At 38.2% G+C, this 25,611-nt stretch overlaps 1 protein-coding gene across 1 annotated transcript in view; it reads left to right on the top strand.

The window, feature by feature from the left end:
* Positions 1-25,611, top strand: part of LOC136874905 (collagen alpha-1(XII) chain) — a 107,084-nt gene that overhangs the window by 49,650 nt on the left and 31,823 nt on the right. Inside the window, exons 9-13 of the mRNA XM_067148608.2 lie at positions 3,404-3,609; positions 7,873-8,085; positions 8,218-8,244; positions 13,425-13,607; positions 17,462-17,627. Coding sequence (XP_067004709.2) covers positions 3,404-3,609; positions 7,873-8,085; positions 8,218-8,244; positions 13,425-13,607; positions 17,462-17,627 — 795 coding nt within the window. The remainder of the gene's footprint in view (positions 1-3,403; positions 3,610-7,872; positions 8,086-8,217; positions 8,245-13,424; positions 13,608-17,461; positions 17,628-25,611) is intronic.

Genomic DNA, 25,611 nt, shown 5'->3' with positions numbered 1-25,611 from the left:
TCAATACTGATCTGCATTTAGGGCAGTCACCCAGGTGGCAGATTCCCTATCTGTTGTTTTCCTAGCCTTTTCCTAAATGTTTTCAAAGAAATTGGAAATTTATTGAACATCTCCCTTGGTAAGTTATTCCAATCCCTAACTCCCCTTCCTATAAATGAATATTTGCCCCAGTTTGTCCTCTTGAATTCCAATTTTATCATCATATTGTGATCTTTCCTACTTTTATAAACGCCACTCAAACTTATTTGTCTACTAATGTCATTCCACGCCATCTCTCCGCCGACAGCTCAGAACATACCACTTCGTCGAGCAGCTCTCCTTCTTTATCTCAATTCTACCCAGCTCAAACTTTGCAACATTTTTGTAACGCTACTCTTTTGTCAGAAATCACCCAGAACAAATCGAGCTGCTTTCCTTTATATTTTTTCCAGTTCTTGAATCAGGTAATCCTGGTGAGGGTCCCATGCACTGGAACCATACTCTAGTTTGGGTCTTACCAGAGACTTATATGCCCTCTCCTTTACATCCTTACTACAACCCCTAAACACCCTCATAACCATGTGCAGAGATCTGTACCCTTTATTTACAATCCGATTTATGTGATTACCCCAATGAAGATCTTTCCTTATATTAACACCTAGATACTTACAATGATCCCCAAAAGGAACTTTCACCCCATCAACGCAGTAATTAAAACCGAGAGGACTTTTCCTATTTGTGAAACTCAATACCTGACTTTTAACCCCGTTTATCAACATACCATTGCCTGCTGTCTATCTCACAACATTTTCGAGGTCATGCTGCAGTTGCTCACAATCTTGTAACTTATTTATTACTCTATAGAGAATAACATCATCCGCAAAAAGCCTTACCTCTGATTCCACTCCTTTACTCATATCATTTATATATATAAGAAAACATAAAGGTCCGATAATACTGCCTTGAGGAATTCCCCTCTTAATTATTACAGGGTCAGATAAAGCTTCACCTACTCTAATTCTCTGAGATCTATTTTCTAGAAAATTAGCAACCCATTCAGTCACTCTTTTGTTTAGTCCAATTGCACTCATTTTTGCCAGTAGTCTCCCATGATCCACCCTATCAAATGCTTTAGACAGGTCAATCGCGATAGAGTCCATTTGACCTCCTGAATCCAAGATATCTGCTATATCTTGCTGGAATCCTACAAGTTGAGCTTCAGTGGAATAATCTTTTCTAAAACTGAACTCTCTTCTATCGAACCAGTTATTAATTTCACAAACATGTCTAATATAATCAGAAAGAATGCCTTCCCAAAGCTTACATACAATGCATGTCAAACTTACTGGCCTGTAATTTTCAGCTTGATGTCTATCACCCTGTCCTTTATACACAGGGGCTACTATAGCAACTCTCCATTCATCTGGTATAGCTCCTCCGACCAAACAATAATCAAATAAGTACTTAAGATATGGTACTATATCCCAACCCATTGTCTTCAGTATATCCCCAGAAATCTTATCAATTCCAGCTGCTTTTCTAGTTTTCAACTTTTGTATCTTATTGTAAACTAACTGATGTACCCATGCTTCGCTACGGAATTCTACATTGTATACAGAATTCTAGGTTAGGTAGTGTACACCTTGTGAGTAAGATTGTATTAAATTGCATAGCTCTTAATGTTACCCTAGAAACGCGACGGGGAATTCACCAAATGTCTTTTCTCATATGAAGACTGGGTTAAGGAATATTCATTGTAATGGTAGACCCGCTTGATTACCATCATTCACAATCAGGACAGGGAGTTTTCATTATAATGGCAGGCACTCACTCTCCACCTGCTTTTAACATCTCAAAAAGACTATCTTAGTGGTTTTCCCACGTGAAATGAACATAGGTCATTACAATGATGTCAGTATGAATGGCGCGATTAAAAGCAATATGAAACACTTGATCAAATGAAAAACCATGCATTTTCTCACTTTTAACGAACAGTACTGCACTGCCGATCTAACAGTCCAAAGTTCCAGAGCTGGAATGACCAAGTCACAGACAGCTGTGATCCGTGAACACTCTTAGTCTTTTTTCGGCGGGGGGAGTCAAATAGTGAAGAGTCCCAAGGCAAATCTATGCCCTTTTACTAATCTGTATCCTAGGAGTACCCGATTAATCGGAAAATCTTATTTCACTACACTGGCGGCGGAAAAATCTATCTGCTTTGGAGGCAAATTTTTCGTCCAAGCCAGAGGAGAAAACCCCTCTTCACTACTAATTTGGAATGAAATGATTGTAGAATTCAATAAAAGTGAAGAGAAAGACGCCTTTCTTAATAAATGGCTCTTTTCAGGGTTGCATTTTGAATATTTAGTGAATTGTAGTACTATAATTTGGAATAGGCCTAAATCATAATTATAGCCTCTGCCAAATGTGCACACTGCTCATTCAAAACAGTGCATCAGAGTAGGGATCGAATAGCTGGAATACTATGATGAACCAGTGTGTTACGTACAAGCAGTATCAGACAATGTATGAACCAGAGGAATGACAGGCTAAAGAAAAACGTTTTTTAACTCGCCAGCTATTTCCTGCCAATATTCAGTCGGGCTGTTATACTCGGTACGCAACAGTAATCCTATCTATCAGAGTTGAGGACACCATAAGAGGCAAAGAATATCACAACAAGCAATGGTCAATGTAATGTTTTTGTTGATCAATGTTATGTGCTTTTGATATTGTAGGCCTTCAACAAGTATAATTAAAGAACCACCTAATCATACTTTATTTTTTGCGTTGGGCAAAATTAAATATACATTATCACTCACAGAACATGTTTCGACCACTTAGTGGTCATCATCAGCTGTATAAGGAAAACTTAGATGAAAAATATTGGACAATAAGCACAAGTGTTAATCTTTAGGTTATGGAAAAAATATTTGCTGTGTTGATTGTTTAATTGGTAAAACTTCTTTGGTATCTTCTCTGTTATAAAATGGCGGTCATCTGGTTAGGGCAGCTTGTCTCACGTTATCATATCTTGGAAAGATGTTTATTCCACGCTGCCTTGGGGATCTGTCTTTGTGCACGACCTAGTGTAGTAGCGATGTGACATGGTTTGATTGTTCGTGCAATCCACAGAAGAAATGGGAAGTGGAGTTGTGTCATCATATAGTACGTCATTTGAGGGAGGAGGGAGACTTAGCAGTGATTCCGCGACGTCGTGCTTGATTATTACATTTTTTCTTCTTATTTGTTGTCTGTCAACCCATTCCATGTATTTGCTGATGTGCTCATATAAGAGGTCTTTTTGCTCATTCATTTCGTTACGATTCCGTTCCCCATTTTCTAATTTTTTCTGTTTTTCTGTCTGTAGTTTCTATATTTTACATGTTTGTAATTTCTATATTTCTCATGTTTCTGTCTCCAGGTTATCTAAAACTCGTACGGCCGGCCTCATAACGTTTAATACCAAAGCTAGTGTGAAGGTGCCTCTCAATACATCAGATACTTGCTCATTCCTAGTGACTCTCGATCAACTTAGTTTCCAAGGAGGGGGAACGAGCTTTTCTGCTGCACTTCAAGCTGCTGAGGAAGAGATCTCTTTGCATGGAGAGAACAGCACCATTGTACTATGTAAGTACATAATAATTGCAATGGGCCGATGACCTTCGATGTTAGGCCCTTCAAACAACAAGCATCATCATCATCAACAATAATTGCAATAGGAAGCAAACAAGCTTAATTATACAAAAGATTTACTTTTGAGTGGTGAGATCAAGAGTTAATACTAATTCTATCAATATCACTGGCTTGAATGTCAAAAGCATTACTTATACTTCCACATAATCTCACATTTAGTTTCCCCTTCCCAACCAGAGTAGCTCTGCTCAGTGAAGCCTTGATATCAATATGCTGAGAATCCATGGGAGATAAATATATTCAAATCCTGCCATTGACCATATTTCATGATTTCCATTTTAAAACTTGGTAAATATTGGGATGGTGGTCTCTTCAAGGCCATGTTTACTACCCTCATAACTATACTTATTAATTTATGTAATACACAGTAAAAATAAACAAAATGTATGAATGTCCCTCAAATATAGAAATCTAGAAGAAGGACAGGAACACACATAAACAATAAATATTACAACAGGCTAGTGAAAGCAGAAGCAATGACAGACAGGGAAACAAGGACAGTTTGACAACACAAAATGATAAGGATTATCTCTGCATATTCATTTAGTACCATTGTTGTTGGATGGGCTCCCACCTCTTCCAAATGTATTTCTTCTCAGATAAGCAACTTTCTGCCTTTGTGTTCTTTTCTTCCTATATATGATAATTTATCATCATTCATCAATCAGTCTGACTTCAGAAGGATATACTGAAATTCTGACTGTCAAAATTCAGTTGGGCACAATTGCACAATTAACACAGAAGCAGCCAGCGTTCAGTCACAGCCTATATGGCTAGTTATGGGCGACTTCAACTGCCATAGTTCATCCTGGGGATACAGGGACACAACAATGGAGAAAACCTTGAGAACTTGGTAAAATAGATGGGACTGAAGCTAATACATGACCCAAAGATACCTCCTTCCTTCTGCAGTGGAAGATGGCAACATGGGTACAATCCAGATAATATTTTTATAAGTGAACAAATTGTTTTCCAGCTAAAAAAAAGAAAAGATATATACACAACTAGAGTCATAATCTGTGCTATAGAAGCAGTTATGAAACCTGATACTGCAAGGTATAAAGGACAATTTCATTTTAAAAAAGCACAGTGAGAGTTCATGCTTGACTCACAAGAAGAAGTTCTAGAAATTGACACTGTTACAGAGAATTACATACCGTAATTTTGTTGAAGCAGTCAAAGCTATTCTGTGCAAGCACATTCCTAGTGGCTGCAGAATGTCCTCCAGGTTTGGATAAAGACTCAAAGGTGCTTTTGGACAAATATGAAAACTTTTTGAAGATCCTTTCTCTGAAAAAACAATCCAGACTGGTGAAGATCTGATCCATGCTATAGAAACCACCAGAAGAGAAAAATGGTGCAATCTAGTGACTCAGCTAGATATGAAGTAGAACAGCATTAAAGCTTGGAAACTCCTGAAACAGCTCAAAAATGACTTAGTAAATGCTCCCCTTGGTGTGTTCAAAGTAACTCCTGACAAAATAGCTCACCAGCTATTGTTCAATGGAAAAACCAAGAGGGGAACTAAAAATTATACACTTCAAAGATGTTCCAAAGAAGAAAAACAAAAGGACTATCGTGATACTTCTTTCACTTTAGCAGAAATAGAAATTGTCATCCAGGCAAAGAAGAGTAATATACTGCTGGTTTAGACGATCTGTGAACAGAACAGATAAAAATGTTAACCCTCATTTGAAGGAGTGGATTCTAAATTTAATGAATGCTTGTGTCTCAACACAGCAGATGCCAAAGATATGGCACAAAGCAAAAGTTGTAGTGCTACTGAAATCTGGAAGAGAACCTACAGACCCGACTCAAGAAACTTCCAAACAGTGTCACTTCTTTGTCATCTCTACAAAGTACTTGAGAGAATGATTCTCAATCGAATATCAGATTCTTTTGACCAAACACTCATAGGAAGTTGATTTGAAAGATACACACCATTACAGAAGATTACTGTTTAATGCAGCTCATTCAGTGTTTACCGCAGAATAGGTGGTTCTTTAACACCTTGGACAACAGGAGAAGCCATTGGAGAACTCTCAAAAATGGCTTCTCTCAAGGCAGCATGCTGGTTCTATTGCTGTATAAAAACTCTATAAACAACCAGCTGTTCATACCTGATACAAAGGCATTTATTTATGCTGATGATACAGCTACTGCTGTTCAAGCCAAAACCTTTCAGAAGATAGAAAGGAAGTTGTCAGCAGTGCTTGTCTATCACTGTATTGATACAAACCATCTGAAGCCTAACCCTGGAAAAACTTAAGTCTGTGCTTTCCACCTGAGAAACAGAGAAGTATGGAGAAAGCTGAGCTTAATCTGCAGAGGCCAACATCTGTCTCCCCAAGATACTTCAAAATACCTAGGAGTAAAACTAGAACACACTCTCTCATTCAAAGCCCACTGTGAAGACACAAAACTTGAAGCACATGCCTGGAACAACATCATCTGGAAACTTACTGGTACTACGTGGGGGGCACAGCCAAGTGTTCTCCACACACCTGCTCTTGCTTTATGTTCCTCTGCTGCTGAACCAATTCGGCAAAATTCCACTCACACAAGACAATATTACCCTCAATGAAACAGGGCATATTTCAACAGGCTGCTTGAAACCAACCCGTGTCAATAAACTTTACTATCTGATGGACATGGCACCTCCAGGCATCAGATGAACGGCAGCAGAAGTTGAGAAGGAGAAGCAGGAATGAACCTCAAACCTTGAGAGTGACACTGAGAAAGAGCTTCTTGCGGATGACACAGCCAGTTCCATCGTCACCTGTAATTCGCTGAGTAAAACTATGGTGCAGTTCTGTACACAAGGGTGAATGTCAAAGAGGAGCCTGCTCCTTGTTATAATGTAACATATACAATGTGGAAGGTGTTAAACAGACTCAGGACTGGTGTGTCCCTTTATAAAACAAGCTTTAAAAGGGGGGTACTTTATAACAACTGATAAACATCATTCAGTGTTTACTGCAGAATAACGTTTGCAGAAACTTGCAGGATCCAGAATACCTTTTAATTTGCAGAGAGTTAGTTGAAACCTGCATTTTGGATGTCCTATTAACAAGAACTGACAAGGCTATCCAGACTGCTGAATTATAGTCTTCGTGACACATTTAATTGCATATTGTTATTGTGACTACCATTGTCAATCTGTTTCATATATTTTATTATCTACTTAATTTCAATGTATATTCACGTTGAAATAGTTCAGTAATTTAATGTCCTGGATAGGTATACATATCCACAGTCTGTTTCCAGTCAAACGACTGGGTCAGGAATGGAGTGAATAAAGCCCCCATCTAGTGGCGAGGATAGAAATTGTGCTGGCTGCTGAAGCTTGTCACGCTGTCCTGGATAGGTAAAATAAATAAATAAACAATCAGTCACCACTGATCTGCATTTAGGGTTGTTGCATGGTAAATGATTTCAAGGAAGTGGGAAATTTATCGAACATCTCTCTTAGCAAATTATTCCAATCCATAATCCATCTTCCTATAAACAAATACTTACCCCAATTTGTCTTCTTAAATTCCAACTTGATCACCTTTTCTTCTCAACTTTAAAAAAAATTATACTCAAGCTTATTCATCTACTTATGTGTCCGCTTCTGTAGCGTAATGGTTAGTGTTATTAGCTGCTGTCCTCGGGGGCCCAGGTTCGATTCCCGGTACTGCCAGAAATATAAGAATGGCAGGAGGGCTGGTATGAGGTTGACATGGTACATGCAGCTCACCTCCAATGGGGGTGTGCCTGAAAGGAGCTGCACCACCTCGGGATGAGGATGTGAGTTTTTTAAATCTACTTATGTCATTTCACACCATCTCTCCACTGACAGTTCAAAACGTACTCCTTACTCCCAAGTTTTCCTAGCCTTAAGTTCGCAACATTTTTGTGACATTACTCTTTTGTCAGAAATCACCCAGAACACACTGTGTTGTTTTCCTTGGGATCTGTTCCATTTCTTGAATCGAGTAATCCTGGTGAAGGTCCCATACACTGGAACCATACTCTAATTAGGATCCTACCAGCAACTTATATGCCCTCTCCTTCTCTCTTCTTTTTCACTTTTTTGTTCCCTCCATTACTGATATTTTAAAATGATGTTTTTACATCACTCCAAAATTCATTAATTTTCCTGAGAAATACTTCAGTAAAAGTCTCTACTTATTATTTACTTTTCTGTTTCAGTTCTTATGACAGATGGGCGTAGCTATGGCAATCCAAAAGTTGTGGCTGACCGACTGAAAGCTGATGGTCATATTATCTTCACTTTGGGTGTGGGTGGCTATAACAGGCGGCAGTTGGAAGCTTTGGCCTCTGTTGGACCTAATCAACGACCACAGTTTTTCAGTCTGGCTGATTTTGAAGCCCTCAAGACTGCAGTATCCTATATAAATAGCAGTATGTTCTTTAATTTAACATGATGAAAGAGTTTGGTTGTTTACTTGCATCAACTGATTTTGAAAGTCTTTGTAGCCTTGTGTTCAACACAGTTGTCATCTTATAACTAACTGATATCTTTATATTTTTCAGCTCTGATGAGATCTTCGGAGAAGCACTGTAAGTTTCTTTTTACCAATTCATAATTTTAGTTACATAAGCTTATAGGAAGTATTATTCAATTATTTGAAAAAAATCCTTCAATAATTTCCTTGTTAATTAAATTTTAGAGCAAAAAGAAAGAGGGAAGTGTGGCTTCGGTATCAAGTTGCATGATAGAAAAATATCATACTTGCCTCGATAATCCAAGACTTCCAGTAGTAGGATTTAAGTGTACTATAATTGTTCATTTACAGAGTGGGGTGATGAGGCTCTTGAGTCATGATCATTATGGTGAAATTACATAATTTGTCTTCATTAATTTAGTTTCAAAAACTAAACCTTTTCCTTCTAAGTATATATGCCAATTACACTTTACCTTTTCATTATTTGGACAAACTGGGGCAAATATTCATTTATAAGAAGGGGAGTTAGGGATTGGAATAACTTACCAAGGGAGATGTTCAATAAATTTCCAATTTCTTTGAAATCATTTAGGAAAAGGCTAGGAAAGCAACAGATAGGGAATCTGCCACCTGGGCGACTGCCCTAAATGCAGATCAGGATTGATTGATTGATTGATTGATTGATTGATTGATTGATTGATTGATTGATTGATAGATAGATAGATAGATAGATAGATAGATAGATAGATAGATACTGGTGAAAGCAGTGGTACACATTAAAACAATATCTAGTTTCTTTATATGTAGGAAACATCATGCTCTTAGCATGGATACTTTATTCTAAGATTTTAGCACTGGGTGAGTTGGCCATGCGGTTAGGAGCGCGTAGCTGTGAGCTCGCATCCGGAAGATAGTGGGTTCGAACCCCACTGTCGGCAGCGCTGAAGATGGTTTTCCATGGTTTCCCATTTTCACACCAGGCAAATGCTGGGGCTGTACCTTAATTAAGGCCACAGCTGCTTCCTTCCCATTCATAAGCCTTTCCTGTCCCATCGTCGCCATAAGACCTATCTGTGTCGATGCGACGTAAAGCAACTAGCAAAAAAAAAAAAGAAAGAAGCCTGAATATTTATAGGATCTTCCTTAACTAACTTAATTCTAAAATTTTTGTGTACAATTTCTAGCCAATTTCCTGGATCACTTGAACTGAAACACGTTAAAAATCTTGTAGTTCTGATAGTTTCCTCCTTTCCGTGGAGTCGAAAGTTAGATGAAGTATCATTTTCATTATGCAACACTAAAGATGAAGTTAAGTCTACTACTTTTTTTGGTTAGGGTTGCACAGTTGAGAGCTTGCCTGTGGGAGATAGTGGGTTCGAATCCCACTGTTGGCAGCCTGAAGATGGTTTTCCGTGGCTTCCCATTTTCACACCAGGCAAATGCTGGGGCTGTACCTCAATTAAGACCATGGCCGCTTCCTTCCCACTCCTAGGCCTTTCTTATCCCATCATTGCCATAAGACCTATCTATGTTGGCGCATGTAAAGCAAGTTGTAAAAAAGAACCTACATTTTTGGTTTCAGAGAACATTTACATTCATGTTCAATACGAGTAAATGGTTTATTTACCAATGTTGAATTTCTGGCACTATCTTCTGATTATTCACTGTTATTATTTAAGATGATATTTGACTAATTTTCACTACACTCATTCATTGGGGACTTTATTACTTTACACTTGTTCGATAAATATATAAATATATTTCAAGTAGAATTTAATCACTACAAAATATAATTGTATTGAATAGGTGGACACAGAAATTTTATTCAAGAAAGAATTTTACTTATTGTATCTTCAATACGGAACAAAATGAGATTAGTTACTTGTATTCCTTGTACTTGTACCACATTGTTCGTTCACAGGCACCACACCACATTATCATCTAGCGTTCTCTTTACAAATTTGTTTACTGTATGTTACTGTCGTGATGTTTCTTTCTTCATTTCCTTCTTACGCTTTCTCTTATGGGAACCTGATAAATATTTTCTATTCATTTTATGTTACATCATGATAAATCATGGAGACAAAGCGTGGACTTACCTGACCAACACACAATCAAGAAACATGCTAAGCAGACTGGAACAGCACCTACACATCATAATCATTAGATATCGACTCTTGAATTTGAATTGCAGTGGTGTACGAGATTTTATGATTGAAAAACATTGATCGTTCATCTGGAAGATTAAGGGATTTTATAGAAACTCGCCCTGTTTGTTTTTTTGTTTTTTTTTTACTAATAACCCTTTTTACAGGAGGCTGATTGTGGGGACCCTTAAGCTCCCCTCATGCAGCTGTGGGTTCTGCAGGACCCCTAAACCAGTCTTTTGAGTGATGAGTATGAATACTATATTGAGAAGAAGAAAGTGTAGGCCTCAATTAAGTGGAAGACTAGTCTAGTTCCATGTTTAAATAACGAGTTATTTTGAAAACACAGAATTTCAAATTTGAGATTAATTACCATAATTTAACAAAAGTTACCCATTAATACTATAATGAACATTTAAAAGCACTACCTGTTAGATAATTGACTTTTGATAATGGCATATCATAAACTTGACATGAATTAAAATTGGTAATACACAAATTTACTGAAAGACTCCAACAATTGGAAGTGTATCATATTCAAAGGAAAAGATCTATGACCTTGTGTACCACAGTTCAATATTTTACACTTACTCTTTGCTGATATATTTGTTGCTGGGCTGAGGGGCTCAGACGATTGAGGTGCTGGCCTTCTGACTCCAACTTGGCTCAGTCTGGTGGTATTTGAAGGTGCTCAAATACATCAGCCTCGTGTTGGTAGATTTACTGGCACATAAAATAACTCCTGAGGGACAAAATTCTGGCACCTTGGCATCTCTGGAAACCGTAAAAGTAGTTAGTGGGACATAAAGCAAATAACATTATTATTATTATTATTATTATTATTATTATTATTATTATTATTATTATTATTACATACATACATACATACATACATACATACATACATACATACATACATACATACCCCACGTCGTTCCATCTTAAGCGATGGGTCGGCAAATGAGGCTTCTCCACCAGTTGCGGTCCCTGAACTTCTCTCCTTCTTCAATGCTTTCCAAAGTATGTCCTCTCTGTTGAATGTCAATCTTCACCATGTCCTTGTACCTGAATCTTGGTCGCCCTCTTGGTCTTTTGTCTTCAAGTTTTAGTTCGTACATTTTTTTTTGGTAATCTGTTATCACCCATGCATCGCATATGTCCATACCATCTCAGTCGCTGCACTATTATTTTGTCCTGCAGTCTTACAACTTGAGCCTGCTTGCGGATTTCCTCATTACGGACTCTGTCCCTCCCTGTTTTGCCAATCATGCTACGGACAAATTTCATTTCTGCTGCCTGGATTCTACTAACATCTTTGTTTCTCATGGTCCATGTTTCGCAACCATAGGTCAGGATTGGTATGTAATAAGTTTCATATATGACTCTCTTACATTTTGTTGGGATTTTCTTGTTCCATATTATGTCTTTAACTATTTTGTAAAAGTTGCTACCTGCCTGAATTCTGTGGGAAATTTCCTTATCTATAGAACCAGTATCAGAGATAACACTTCCAAGATATTTGAACCATCAATTCAATTCATTATTATTATTATTATTATGATAAATTTGTTGCCCTTGAGTGGAGTTTTTAAAAGTAGGAAAGATCTTAATATGAAGATAAAGTAGGAATTCAAGAGGACAAATTGGGAAAAATATTTGTTTATAGGAAGAGGAATTTGGAATTGGAATCATTTACCAAGGAAATTCTTCAGTAAATTTCCAACTTTGAAATCATTTTTTAATGCTATTATAATTTGAGTTCAAGAATTCCTTAATAGTAGGCTATACAAGGCAAATTGCAAATTGGATGAAATCAGAATGGTTTCAGACGACAGACAGTCAGGACCAAATTTTCAGTATGCATCAAGTAACTGAAAAATTCTACAGGACGAATAAACAGGTTGTGCTTATGTTATGTAGATCTAGAGAAACCACATGACAGACCAAATGTAGACCATACAGAGGCATTATGGCAACAGGGGTATGTTACTACAGACTCTCAAAGAATTGAATGTCAGGTCAGAAATACAGAATAGGAGAGGTGAACCATTTCAAGTGCTTAGGAAGTGTATCCTCCCAAGAGAGTAGGATAGGTGTATCAAGACTAATGCCATGAACTAGTAGTTGCTGTAAATGGCATTTCCATAAGTTAGAAGTAATAGATATGAAGGTTTCAAGAATGAGTGCTGATGCAAAAAAAAAAAAAAAAAAAAAGGCAGGAGGGTATTTGGAATGAGGAGATAAAGGCTAAGTTAGGAATAATGAATAAAACTGTGTGCATAAATTGACTTTGGTGATGGTGTCATATGAGGCAGCTGGAGAAGGATAGTTTACCTTGGAGAATAACAGGCTCAGCTAAGGTGACAGAAGCAGAATGAGACCAGGATGATGATGGTAAGACTCAGTTTTTAATGATTTAATAATAAGAATTTTAGAACAAAACAATGCCATGGAGCTAGCTGCAAATAAAGGGGTGTGGAAGCACTTAGTTAATTTACAGAGGCATGTGGACCAAATACTGAAAAGCTTAACAATCTGTGATGAAAAGAGAGTGGTGGGTGGGGGTGTGTGTCTCCTGCTACCACTCGTCTTCCAGTATCTTCTCCCATTCCAGGCTCCTCCTAGGCATGTCCTTTTGCACTTGCTTTATACATCCATATTCTGGTCTGCCTCTAGGTCATTTTCCAGATACTTCTCTTTCAAAAAGGGCTTTAGTTGTTCAGGTTGATGCTATCCTCATCAGATGACCAAACATTTCAACCTTGACTGCTCCAGAATGTCAAATACACTTCATTGCAGCTCTGATTCCATACCATATGGTCTTTTGTATACTTGACCTGAGGAACTTTATCTCTGTTTCCTCTATTTGGTTGTTGTCCCTTTTTGTCAAGGTAGGTTAGGATGAAAAGCAGATAGGCTTTATACAATGAAACTTGAGATTTCTGGGGGGAAGATTTTGTGCCATAGAAGCTGTGGTATAGAACTGTAGAAGTTTGCATATGCTTGAACCCTGCCGTTAATTTCTTGAGTTAATCTGTTTTTTGCTGACAAAATGATGCTGAGTTATTTAAAATGCTGGACTGATTCGATGAACATATTTTTTTTAATCTAGTATTTTTTTCAAGCATGTACCTTTTACATTTTCTAGGCTGCCTGAAGTTGGACCCTGATGTCTCAGGAGTGTGGGATCCTCCTAATTGTGCTGTGGCTCCTTCTGAGGAACATGATGTTTGCTATTTGACCTGTGATCCTGGCTACGAATTGTTTGGCAGTGACCAACTCTCATGCTCAGCTGATGGATGGGGAGCTACTATGCCCACCTGCTTTGCCAGTAAATATAACTTTCAGTTGTTTATGGCTATGATAGTTGAGAAATATTAAAATATAAGATTATATCTCTTTGGATTCAGAATGTTTCACCATACCTACTAGATTCTAAACAATAGTCTACAGTATTTCAAGAATTTGTTTGCAAGCAAATTTGGTTTAGAAGTGCAATACTGAGAGAATAATTAGTGAAATGTTTAGAAAACAAGTATAAGGATATTTTCAAAATACTCTTTTTGATCAAAGGTATCCAAACATCTACTTGAAACTGTCCTCTAAGTGTTCCTCAGATATCCTGTCAAATAGTGGAAATAATATGTGGTGTGTAGTGGAAATAAATATAACATAAACCAGCCCACATTTGGCCATTATTACAACTCAATGTCTGTGGAGGAGACTGTCTACCGAGTGTTGGGACATCTATGGGTGAAAGGCAGCCATTGTAGCAAGGTTGATGGTGATGTGGGTCGTTGGGGTCTGGAACAAATTTGCCATTCTAGCTCATCCCAGAAGTGTAGTATAGGACTGAAGACGGGGCTCCATTTTGGAACCTTATGGTCCACAAACCTCTCATGAACAGAACCTTGACTGCTCCAGAATGTCAAGTACACTTCATTGCAGCTCTGATGCCATCCCATCTGGTCTTTTGTATACTTGACCTGAGGAACTTTATCTCTGTTTCTTCTATATATCCTTGTAGCCTTCTTTCTTCAACATGCTCTGTAGTATTATAAGAGGACCCTGTTTCTTCCATGAAAAATATCCCCCTCTCCCGCACTGTCACCCCACCTCCATTAAATTTTACTCTGGGCACTGTGCAGGCTGGCATGTATCATTTGCCTCGCATTTGCCACATTCAAACTCTCCTGTCTGACTGCCACATGGTATAATATGATTCATCAAACCACATCACACATCTCCAGCCATCAGTGATCTTGGGGGGTGGGGCACTTTTACATACACCACCAAACACAAGGCTTAATAGTCACCGGCAAAATGGGCAGTTTATGGGTGGGTGCTGATACCTTGAATTGCAGTCCTTAAATCTTTAAATACAGTTTTGGTACTAGCTGCACAATTAGTAGCTCTGCAGAATTCACAGATGATAAAATCAGGATTGAAGTACAAAGACAGGAGGATAGAATTTAATTTGCATAAAAATGAAAGAGCCATCAGTAGAAATGGCACTAGTGAGGAGGAAGCAGAGAGAAAGAAAAGTATGAGGTAAGGCTGCTCCCCATCTCCTACAACTTTCAGTGTATATATTCAAGAAGCTGTACATATTGGATGTAAAAGTGAATGGTCCGAGGATTGTCACATAAAGGTTTGCAGGTGATATTACAATAATCATATGTCCTCGGCTACCAGGCGCAAGCATTTTAATTTGATGCCATCTGGCTGCCTCCTCATCTATTTCAATGTTCCATTTAACTCTCGGACTACTAGATGGCAGAGTATACCGAATCTCTACCGAGCTCAATAGCAGCATTCGCTTAAGTGAGACCAGTATGCAGTATTCAGGAGATAGTGGGTTTGAACCCATCTGTCGGCAGCCCTGAAAATGGTTTTCTGTGGTTTCCCATTTTCACACTAGGCAAATGCTGGGGCTGTACATTAATTAAGGCCATGGCTGCTTCCTTTCCATTCCTAGCCCTTTCAAGCCTGAGTTTTTAATGAATTTTGTTGGGTAAACACCAAATGTGTTACCAGAGATCTTTTACATGCCAACATCATATGACATGGAATGTCAAATGGACCGTGTTCTCCCCTTCAAAAATCTGACTACCTCTACTGGGTTTGAATCCACGATGTTGGGATCCAGAGACTGACACTCTAACACTGATCCACAAAGGGAGCTACATAATAGAGTTGATTTAGAAGAAGTACCAACAGAGATCGAGAAATTCCCCACTGTCCACTATGGTATGAATTCCAATAAAATGAAAATAAAGGTGATGGTCTGTAGTGTGCAGGACAGAGATACACCCTTGAGAGTCAAACTAGAGAAATGTTTTGGGAGAAGTGACAACTGCTTACTTGGGGAACAGAATAACAAAAGACAAGAGGTAATTAATTACTTTAAGTTCCAAGAAAAACTTGTTTATATCTAATAATCTCAAGTTTGAACTAATCAAGAGACTGATGATGGCATATGGCAGAGAGACACGGATGGTGGAAGCAGTGGAGAGGAGACTTGAAGCTTTGGAAAACTGGTGGTGCCGGAGATTGCTGGATGGACAGAGTAATCATTACAGTGTGATCTGTACTGACAGTTATCAGTTACAAAATAAAATGTTAATTAAGATCAACCAAATCAATACTTGTATTACTCGTGATGAATTACAATTGGTCAATATATGTTCTAGTTCATTTTAAGCCATCATCAGCTGACAAACTGTGGTAAAAAATAAAACAGTGGAATTTTATGTTAAAAATCTATGTACATACATACCCTTCTTAGGAATTCTTAAATTAATGTTTCTAAAAAAAAAAAAAGTTAAAACACTGCACATGAATTTGGTGATGAATGCATGAATCCTCTGTTGTATTATAAGCATTCATTAGTTCAATTAATATAAAAGGAGCTGTGCATTTTCATGTGGTTTGAATTTAAAGAATTTGTGTTCTTGGAATGGGACTGAAAACATATTAAAACACTGCACATCTTAGGAAATTCTTTAAAACTAGTGCTTCTTGATGAAGAGAACATCCTGTTTGAAACACTGTGTTTCATTCTGAAGGGCTTATTAAATTTTGAAACAGAACGTAGACCTTGGTTTGATTGAATCCCTCAAATAATTGAAATTTTCTAACTTGAGGTGTTGAGAAATGTAGAGATTAACTGTGATGTGGTCAACATGTTGTTGACTTGACAAAACAGATTCTTGATTTGGATGATATATGTTCTTGGAACAAACTGAATACTTTCATATCTTCTGATGTTCTGTCAATAAGCCCCAAATTGTTCAAATGGATGAGTTTGGAAAGCAGATGAATCTCTGAAAGATGCAAAGGATCCGAAAGTGAGAATAAATGTAGATGCCAGAGAACTAATGAACAGAGTAATGAATGATCTGGTGTTTACTAGAGCAGGAGAATCGAGATGTCTTTGGCATCAGAGGCAGATGGTAGACCACTTACTTCACCATAACACAGTACCAGAGGGCTGCACAGAAGGATAAAATTAGGCAGGAATACCATGTCTGCACCAAATCATGTCAGATAATGGAATGTACAACCTACTCAGAACTGAAAAGAAAGACCAAAAGAAGAAGAAGAAGAAGAAGAAGAAGAAGAAGGATGATGATGATTATGATGATTCCATGTTCAAAGTTCTTAAGCTGCCTTGTTACACTCATGTAGGCTCTAGTTTACAGGCACTGGGGAAGTAAAGTTTCATTCGATCATACAGGATGTATAGATTTGACAATTCCCATCTGATCTAATAGTTGAATCTTAAATCTTTTGTATTGTATTATACTCTTTCTTTCTGTTTATGACATGTGAAATGAAACAAACTGCTGAAAGATTTTACTTTTTGTGAACTGTTCTAACAATGCCAAAAGGTTTCAATTAAATTTATTCCAGCCCACGGAAATATAAATCAAAACATTTTCCCTTCGTATTTTGGAATCCAAAAATTGTTGATAGTTCCCTTATAGAACCATAATTTCACATCCCCATTGCTTTATATAATTAAACTATTTCATACTGGCTGAGTATTTTTCCACAATCTATCCTGAAGCCTAAATTGAAAATTCATATTCACTTTTGAAAGAAATTAATAATTCAGTAAACCAAATCATGCATTTGTTACATTCTCACCTAGAAAAGATATATTTACTTTTGTTGTTTCAGAACCAGACCTTATGGGAAGTATAATTTTATATCAGCTAAAGGATTTATTGGAACTGAAAGAGGAGTCTGCATCCATTGTGTTCCTAGTAGATCATACAGACACCTTAAATCATGAATCATTTGACATGCTTACTGAATTCATAAAACTTCTTGCCTCAAGATTCTCGTAAGTAAAAATAAACTTGTTGTAGGTTCTTGTAGTGACATTTCATGAGCATATTGCATAATACCAGGTCATTCACAGTGCTTGAAGTTTGGATAAGAGAAAGGTGTCAGGATGGTCCCTTTTCCAGCTGACACTTAAAAACACACATGTACACACTTTTTACTCTCTCTGATATATTTTGCCAAATTTTAGCATTAATATCATATTGGCCAGTGTTACCTGCTATGGTATGGAGTAGACCACACAGCCAGTGAGTGACTCAATGCTGAGCAGTAAAAAACCTGACTCGCTAAAGGAGCAAATGGCTTTGGGCAGAGGAGCTCTTTTAGGTGGGTGCTGGACCCCCAGTGTAGAAAATACCTCTAGAATCCAGTACGTAGCATCGGTTCTTCAGGTTAGGGGCAGCCTCATTAAAACATGGCAGCATTTGAAGGATTTGAGCATGTTAAGCCTACCTTAACCCGTACCCCTCGTCTGTCGGGTGAGTCCCGACATTACGATATTCTTTTTCTGGTCGCGTGTAGGACGAGGCCTGACACGACATTGTATCACCCACCACTCATCTGGCATCACTTAGCCATCAGCGTGGAACTTTGTAAAATCCAGATACTATTTGATAGCCAGTCAAAAATCTATTATTTAGATGGCAGCGTAGCCGTCAGCTGTGTCCAGTCCACTCTCGCATGTGAACGCACATGGTCGCCATGTGCTCTCCTAGTCATATACAGTGTACTGTTCAATGTGTATATGTCAGGTAATTGTACAAAAAACACAGTATTTTCACACCTCCCTAATGAACATATCTAATAGCATTTGACGGCACCCACAAGTGAACCCGTGATGGTCAGCTTGTGTACCATAACCCAACATGTAGCTGATGCTGACAGCTGGTGCAGTTATAAATCAACAGATCCCGATTTCAAGAAATCACCATTTACAGTGATTTCACGCTACAAACCACCGTGAGGTATGAAACCAGAATTAGAGTTTTTCAATTGCATTTTACTGATAATTTGTTCAGTGAAATTACTAACGAAACCAATCTGTATGTGATAATGATAGTTATAATAATAAAAATTTAAAATAATGTGTCTTAAATTGCACATATTGCTTTTATTTGCTCCAGTACAGCTTTCTGTAAATGTTTATAGGCCTAAATACATCATTTAAGAGCAAGTGCTATCTTCAAAATCGTGAAAGATGAATACAGGTCACATAAGATAGAAATTCACATTTAAAATACGAGTAGTGGAGATAACATGGAGAACTTTAATTCAAGGGATAAGGGTTAATAATAGCCTGTACAAAGCATCATAATGGATCAAAGTAAAGAGAGGGCAAAATTCAGGTCAATTAACTACTGTCCAACCCAGGAGCTCCCTGGACAAGGTTAATAGAAGAAGATAGCATGGCATACATTTCAAATATTTTCCAGATGCTTTCCTTGTCAGGAGTGGAGTGTGAGATCTGTCTGCAAGTGTCAGACAACATTGATAATCCACATAATAATGCACTTTTTTAACCATTCATTCCTTTGTGGAATATTCAGCATTAAGTGGAGGGCCAACTAATGATATAAATATCAAACTGGCTGCTATCTTCAGGAGTAGTATATTTCTAAGAGATGAAATACAGTAAAACTTCTTTTATATGTTTCACACATACGTTTTCTACACTTATATGTTTTTTACAGCAGTCCTGACAAAATCCTATATGTATTACAGCGATTTATTTCATTTATATGTCTTTCACTTACACAATTTTTATGCTTATATGCTTATATTATAAGACCTTAAAGGTGTCACACTGACACAGATAGGTCTTATGGCGACGATGGGACAGGAAAGGCCTAGGAGTTGGAAGGAAGTGACCGTGGCCTTAATTAAGGTACAGCCCCAGCATTTGCCTGGTGTGAAAATGGGAAACCACGGAAAACCATCTTCAGGACTGCCGACAGTGGGGTTCGCACCCACTATCTCCCGGATGCGAGCTCACAGCTGCGCGCCCCTAACCGCATGGCCAACTCGCCCGGTACGATGGTTTCTGTCTTCAAAATTGCAAGAAATATTCTAAACACAAACTTATGCCTCGCACTGTACTTTTCTTGGAAATCATACTTCTACGCACATGTTTGGTAGCGTGAGCGACCTAGAAGCTATTTTTGAGCATACTCTTTGGTGTTTTGTGCTTCAGATGTGACCGAGTTGTGATTAACATCGTGAGATTTGTGAGTAGTGAACACGGCTGAAAGAAAGAGAACGACCATTACGATTACTGAAAAATCACTCATCTTGAATGCAGTGAAGGAAAGTGGCAACATGAAACAAGTTGAAATTGCTAAGAAATTGGGGATTGCTCTGTCTATCTTACATACTATTGTAGCTAAGGCTGTGGAAATTGATGAAAGCACGCATTTGTTAGGTGTTATGACAAATAAGTGGACCCGCATTCAGGACGGAAAATACAAATGCCTGGAAGATTGTTTATTACAGTGGTTCAGGGAACATAGGGGCAAAAGGCATTCCAGTCAGTGGACCAATGCTTTGAGAAAAGGCACTGAACTGGTGATTAGACTTGTTGTAGTTAAGATTTTAGTGCTTCATCGAGCTGGCTACACAAATTTCAGGTTAGACACGGTATTGGCAGTCATAATGTGTCTGAGGAAAGCAGAAGTGTCAATGCCAAGACTGTGCAAAATGGGAAGGAAAATCGTGTGAAAGAACTGACATCTTGATTCGCTCCTAAGGACATTTTCAATGCGGACAAGACAGGCCTCTTTTTTAATTTAATGCCTGGACATACAGTGGCATTCAAAGGGGGAAAACGTTACAGCGGGAAAACAAAGCAAACAACACGTAACAGTTCTGTTATGTGTCAATAGTGATGGAAGTGAAAAACTGCCTCCACTGACAATTGGCAATTTTCAAAGCCGTGTTGTTTCAAAAATTTTGCTACGCTCCCCGCGAAATACACGAACAATAAGAAATCCTGGGTCACTATGAAAGATTTTTGAAGACTGGCTTTGAAGTGTGGACGCCAAAATGAGAGCAAACGGTCGTAAGATCTTATTGTTTATGGGTCGATGCTGAGCACATCCTCCTATTACTTCATATTTGAAGAATGTGACTGGAATTTCTCCCCGTGAATTGCACAAGTGAGCTTCAGCTGCTCGATCTTGGAGAGATACGGAACCTCAAGTTGCATTATCGTAAGATGCTGCTGCAGCTCGCAATCAGATGTGTAAACATTGGAAAGAAGGACAAAATGAAGATCAACAGGTAAGATTTCTCTCATTTGTTTCCTCTTTTTGTATGTTTATTCTGTTTATGTCAAATATTTGCCCTAGGACTTTGCGTAGCGTCATGCATTAAGGGTCGTTTCATGCTAGGCAACAGGAATTGGCTATCAGCTGCTCGTGCTTGTGAAACACTGAACTACTCTGTCTCAGCGACAGACCTTGAAGTAGCTCACTTCCGCTAGCAGCAGCTGAGGCAGATCTCGCAACCCCAACTGGCGGCAGCTGGTAAACCGTTACTGTACACTGGGGTCTTCACATTCTTCAGTTGTATTCTATTCAGTGTCATTGTGCATTTCATGTTCCTTCATGTTATGTATTCCATTTCAAAATACTATAAACTGTACTAAATAAATTATATTCAGTATGAATGATGTCCAGCTCCTTGACTAAATGGTCAACCTATTGGCCTTCGGACCTCATGTTCAGTTCCCAGTGGGGCCGGAAATTTTCACTGTGTACGGTATGGTTTGTATTTTTCCCCACACTCTCGTCTTCATATTCATACAACACATCACACTACCAACCACTACAGAAACACACAATAGTGAACGCTCATAGGGCTGGTATCAGGAAGGGCATTCGGCCGTAAAACAGCTCCATGGAGCAACTCAGTTCACACACCCGATCCCACCACTGTGGGAAATGCAGTAGAAGAAGAAAAATATTCAGTATGTTATTTCCAGACAAGTGGACCAAATAAACACGGAAGATTTCATTACACAAATTATACAACCATCTGGAACTTAAAATGTGATGAATGTAGCAATAGAGTTGAGAAGAGAAATGTATGGTCTCGAGTAATGACCATCTCAATTTAACTACCTTAAAGTGAATGCTTTTTTTTTTTTTTTTTTTTTGCATTTCTCAACTTGGTATCCATTCTTGTAATATTTTCTTTCACACTTTCAAAGAGTTTATCAAAAAGTTTCTTCGACATCCTAAAGTAACTAATAAACTTGGTCATCACATAAATAATCAAATAATTTATAGAAAAGTCCTTTTTCCAAACAATCTTTTAGCATAGGATGTGGATGAAACCTATGACACTCTCTTTCCTGCTTTCTTTTCGGCAGTAACAAGAGGCAAGAAGATGATGAAAACTGGCAGTAGGCCGGGGGAGGCGGCTAAGTAGCATGGCGGGCTACCGCTCAGCGACATGGAATTTATGAGCTACTCTGTAGCCGATTCCGGTCGCCTATGTGAAGCGGCCCTGAAAGACACGATTCTCTGAGTTGTTGTAATCTTGTGTCTTCAAACAAATTAAAAACAATAAATTAATATATTCTATTTTCTTTTCTTCTAATAGGCAATGAATTACATTAAAGCATCATGGCACCATGTTTCAGAACTTACATTTAAAAATTGTTTCCGAAAAGCGGGATTTAGAGGTAGTTCTGATGATGATTGTAATTTCATCGATGATAATGGCAATTCTCCTGATAATGATGGTGAATGGAGGGAACTGGAAGGGGAGGCATCATTCGACGATTATGTAAATATTGACACTAACCTCGTCACTCCAGAAGCTATGACTATGTCCGAGATTGCTGAAGACGTACAAAGGGGTCTGAATGAGTACTCTAATCACAATGACGACGACGATAAAACCGAAGAGCCACAGCATACTTCAGTGACCTTAAATGATGCTGTCGATGCTATATGGACTATCAAATATTTTGTGATGGGTACATTTCCTTTGTGTTTATATTGTTTCATATTGCCGTATATACTTTGGAATATAACTCGGCTTCATATTTACAGAATTTCATTTAAGTGGTTTTCACATTTATATGTTTTTCCTTCGGTCCCCTGGAAAACATATAAACTAAGTTTTACTGTACTTATGTTCACTGCACTACTAAGCATTCATCAATATAAGTTTTAAAACAATCAAATCATGTTAAAATGTTCTGAGATGATATTATTATGATCAAAAACTAGCGGGATGGTTGGAAAGTACTTTAAGAAGCACTGCTCACAGAGGCTTGTCAAAATGCTACACTCACTGGTCAAAAGAAAGCAAACCACTACGTATTTCAGAGAAAATTTAATGTTGATTTGTTTCAGACCTTGTATAAATCAAATATTATGATATTACAACTATATAGCAATGTATTTTAAGTTAATTAGTTACAGTGCAATAATTGAGAAATCTTATTAATCGTGACAATCACAACATCAATATTGTTGTTTCAAGTTTTTGAACTTTTAAGGTATATTGCTAAGAATTCTCATGCCACATGTATTTGTGGACATTACGGCTTATCTACAACAGTTAGTTTCACTTTTAAGTCAGATCATAATGGCTCTTTCTCCTGAAAACTTAGCAAGGCTATGGCATTAGTTGAGGATGGGCCAATAGAGTACGGTATATACTATGTGGCAGGCGTTATAGGCATGTCTTGTTCTAACATGTACAGAACTGTTAAAAGGTACAGAAAAGACCATACTGCACCAGGAGGCCCGCTTCTCGTTCCGAGGGAAATACTACCGAGTGTGATGATCACTTTCTCGTAATGCAAGTTCTACGTGATCAACACACAACAGCTGAGGAGGTCAGAAATAGTTTTCAGCAAGTAGGTTGCATTGAACATCAGCCAAAGGACAGTAAGAATTAAGTTATATGAAGTGGATTTATGGTCCAAGAAGTTCTCCACAGAACCTCTGCTTACATGTGAGCACTGTGCCTCTCTGGTACCTGTGACACATTCATACAAGATGCACAAAAACATTGAAATTCTCTGTCTTTTCCATTTGCACATTGACACCCAATCACTGGAGTAGGATAAGTAAAACATTTTTGGATAGAATAGTAACAGTAGTAGTGGGACTGTCGCCTGTCTGTCACTTTGAATCAGTCAGTCAGTCAGTCAGTCAGTCAGTCAGTCAGTCAGTCAGTCAGTCAGTCAGTCAGTCAGTCAGTCAGTCAATCTTACTGATCTGCATTTAGGGCAGTTGCCCAGGTCGCAGATTCCCTATCTGTTATTTTCCTAGCCTTTTCTTAAATGATTGCAAAGAAATTGGAAATTTTTTGTACATCTCCCTTGGTCAGTTATTCCAATCCCTAACTTGCCTTCCTATAAATGAGTATTTGCCCCAATTTGTCCTCTTGAATTCCAACTTTATCTTCATGTTGTGATCTTTCTTACTTTTAAAGACACCACTCAAACTTATTCGTCTACTGATGTCCTCCCACGTCATCTCTCCACTGACAGCTCAGAACATACCACTTAGTTGAGCAGCTCGTCTCCTTTATCCCAAATCTTCCCAGCCCAAACTTTGCAATATTATTGTAATGCTACTCTTTTGTTGGAAATTGCCCAGAACAAATCGAGCTGCTTTTCTTTGGATTTTTTCCAGTCCCTGAATCAAGTAATCCTGCTGAGGGTCCCATACACGGGAACCATATTCTAGTTGGGGTACCACCAGATAGAAATATGCTCTCTCCTTTATATCCTTACTACAACCCCTAAATACCCTCATAGCCATGTGCAGAGATCTGTACTCTTTATCTACAATCATATTTATGTGATTACCCCAATGAAGATCTTTTCTTATATTAATACCTAGGAATTTACAATGATCCCCAAAGGGATCTTTCACCCCATCAATGCAGTAATTAAAACTGAGAAGACTTTACCTATTTGTGAAACTCACAACCTGACTTTTAACTCCGTTTATCATCATGCCATTGCCTACTGTCCATCTCACAACATTATCAAGGTCATTTTGCAGTTGCTCACAATCTTGTAACTTATTTTTTATATTACTCTGTACAGAATATTATTAATCTGCAAAAAATCCTTATCTCGGATTCCACTTCTTTACACATATCATTGATATATATATGAAAACGTAAAGGTCCAGTAACACTGTCTTGAGGAATTCCCCTCTTAATTATTACAGGGACAGATAAAGCTTCGCCTACTCTAATTCTCTATTTTATAGAAACAGAGCCACCCATTGTCACTCCTTTGTCAAGTCCAATTGCACTCACTTTTGCCAGTACTCTCCCATGATCTATCCTATGAAATGCCTTAGACAGGTCAATTGCGATACAGTCCAATTGACCTCCTGAATCCAGGATATCTGCTATATCTTGCTGGAATCCTATAAGTTGAGCTTCAATGGAATAACCTTTCCTAAACCCAAACTGCCTTCTATCAAGCCAGTTATTAATTTTGCAAACATGTCTTGTATGTATGTTGAGTCTTCAGCCCTAAGGCTGGTTGGATCCTCAACAGCTCTGCCATCAGCTGTCATAGATGGCCTAGGCATCACTGAAGAGGTATACTAGGAAAACGAGTAGTGAGGTAGTTTCTCGTTGCTTTCCTCACCGAGCCAGAAGTTGCTATTACATATCTGTCTGCCAAGCCCACTGATATGCATGCATCAACCAACTCTAAGAGCAACATTTTCACACCATTCATAGCAGGGACTGGCTGCATAAGGAATGGCATTACTAGCATCACTCATACCTCAGTCACTTTCATATTGTCAAAGCTAAGGATAAGACTGAGACAGGTCAATGAAAGTAACAAAATTGCTTTAGCCTATACCAGAAGACATAGTGCACTGTAAACACTAGGTCCTGCCAGCAAAGCTTACATGCAATGCATGTCAAACTGATTGGCCTGTAATTTTCAGCTTTATGTCTATCACCCTTTCCTTTATATACAGGGTCTA

This window comes from Anabrus simplex, chromosome 5 (assembly GCF_040414725.1).
Source record: "Anabrus simplex isolate iqAnaSimp1 chromosome 5, ASM4041472v1, whole genome shotgun sequence".
NCBI classification, from domain to species: Eukaryota; Metazoa; Arthropoda; class Insecta; order Orthoptera; family Tettigoniidae; genus Anabrus; species Anabrus simplex.
Note: the sequence above shows the minus strand (reverse complement) of the source record. Positions and strands in the feature narration are given on the sequence as shown.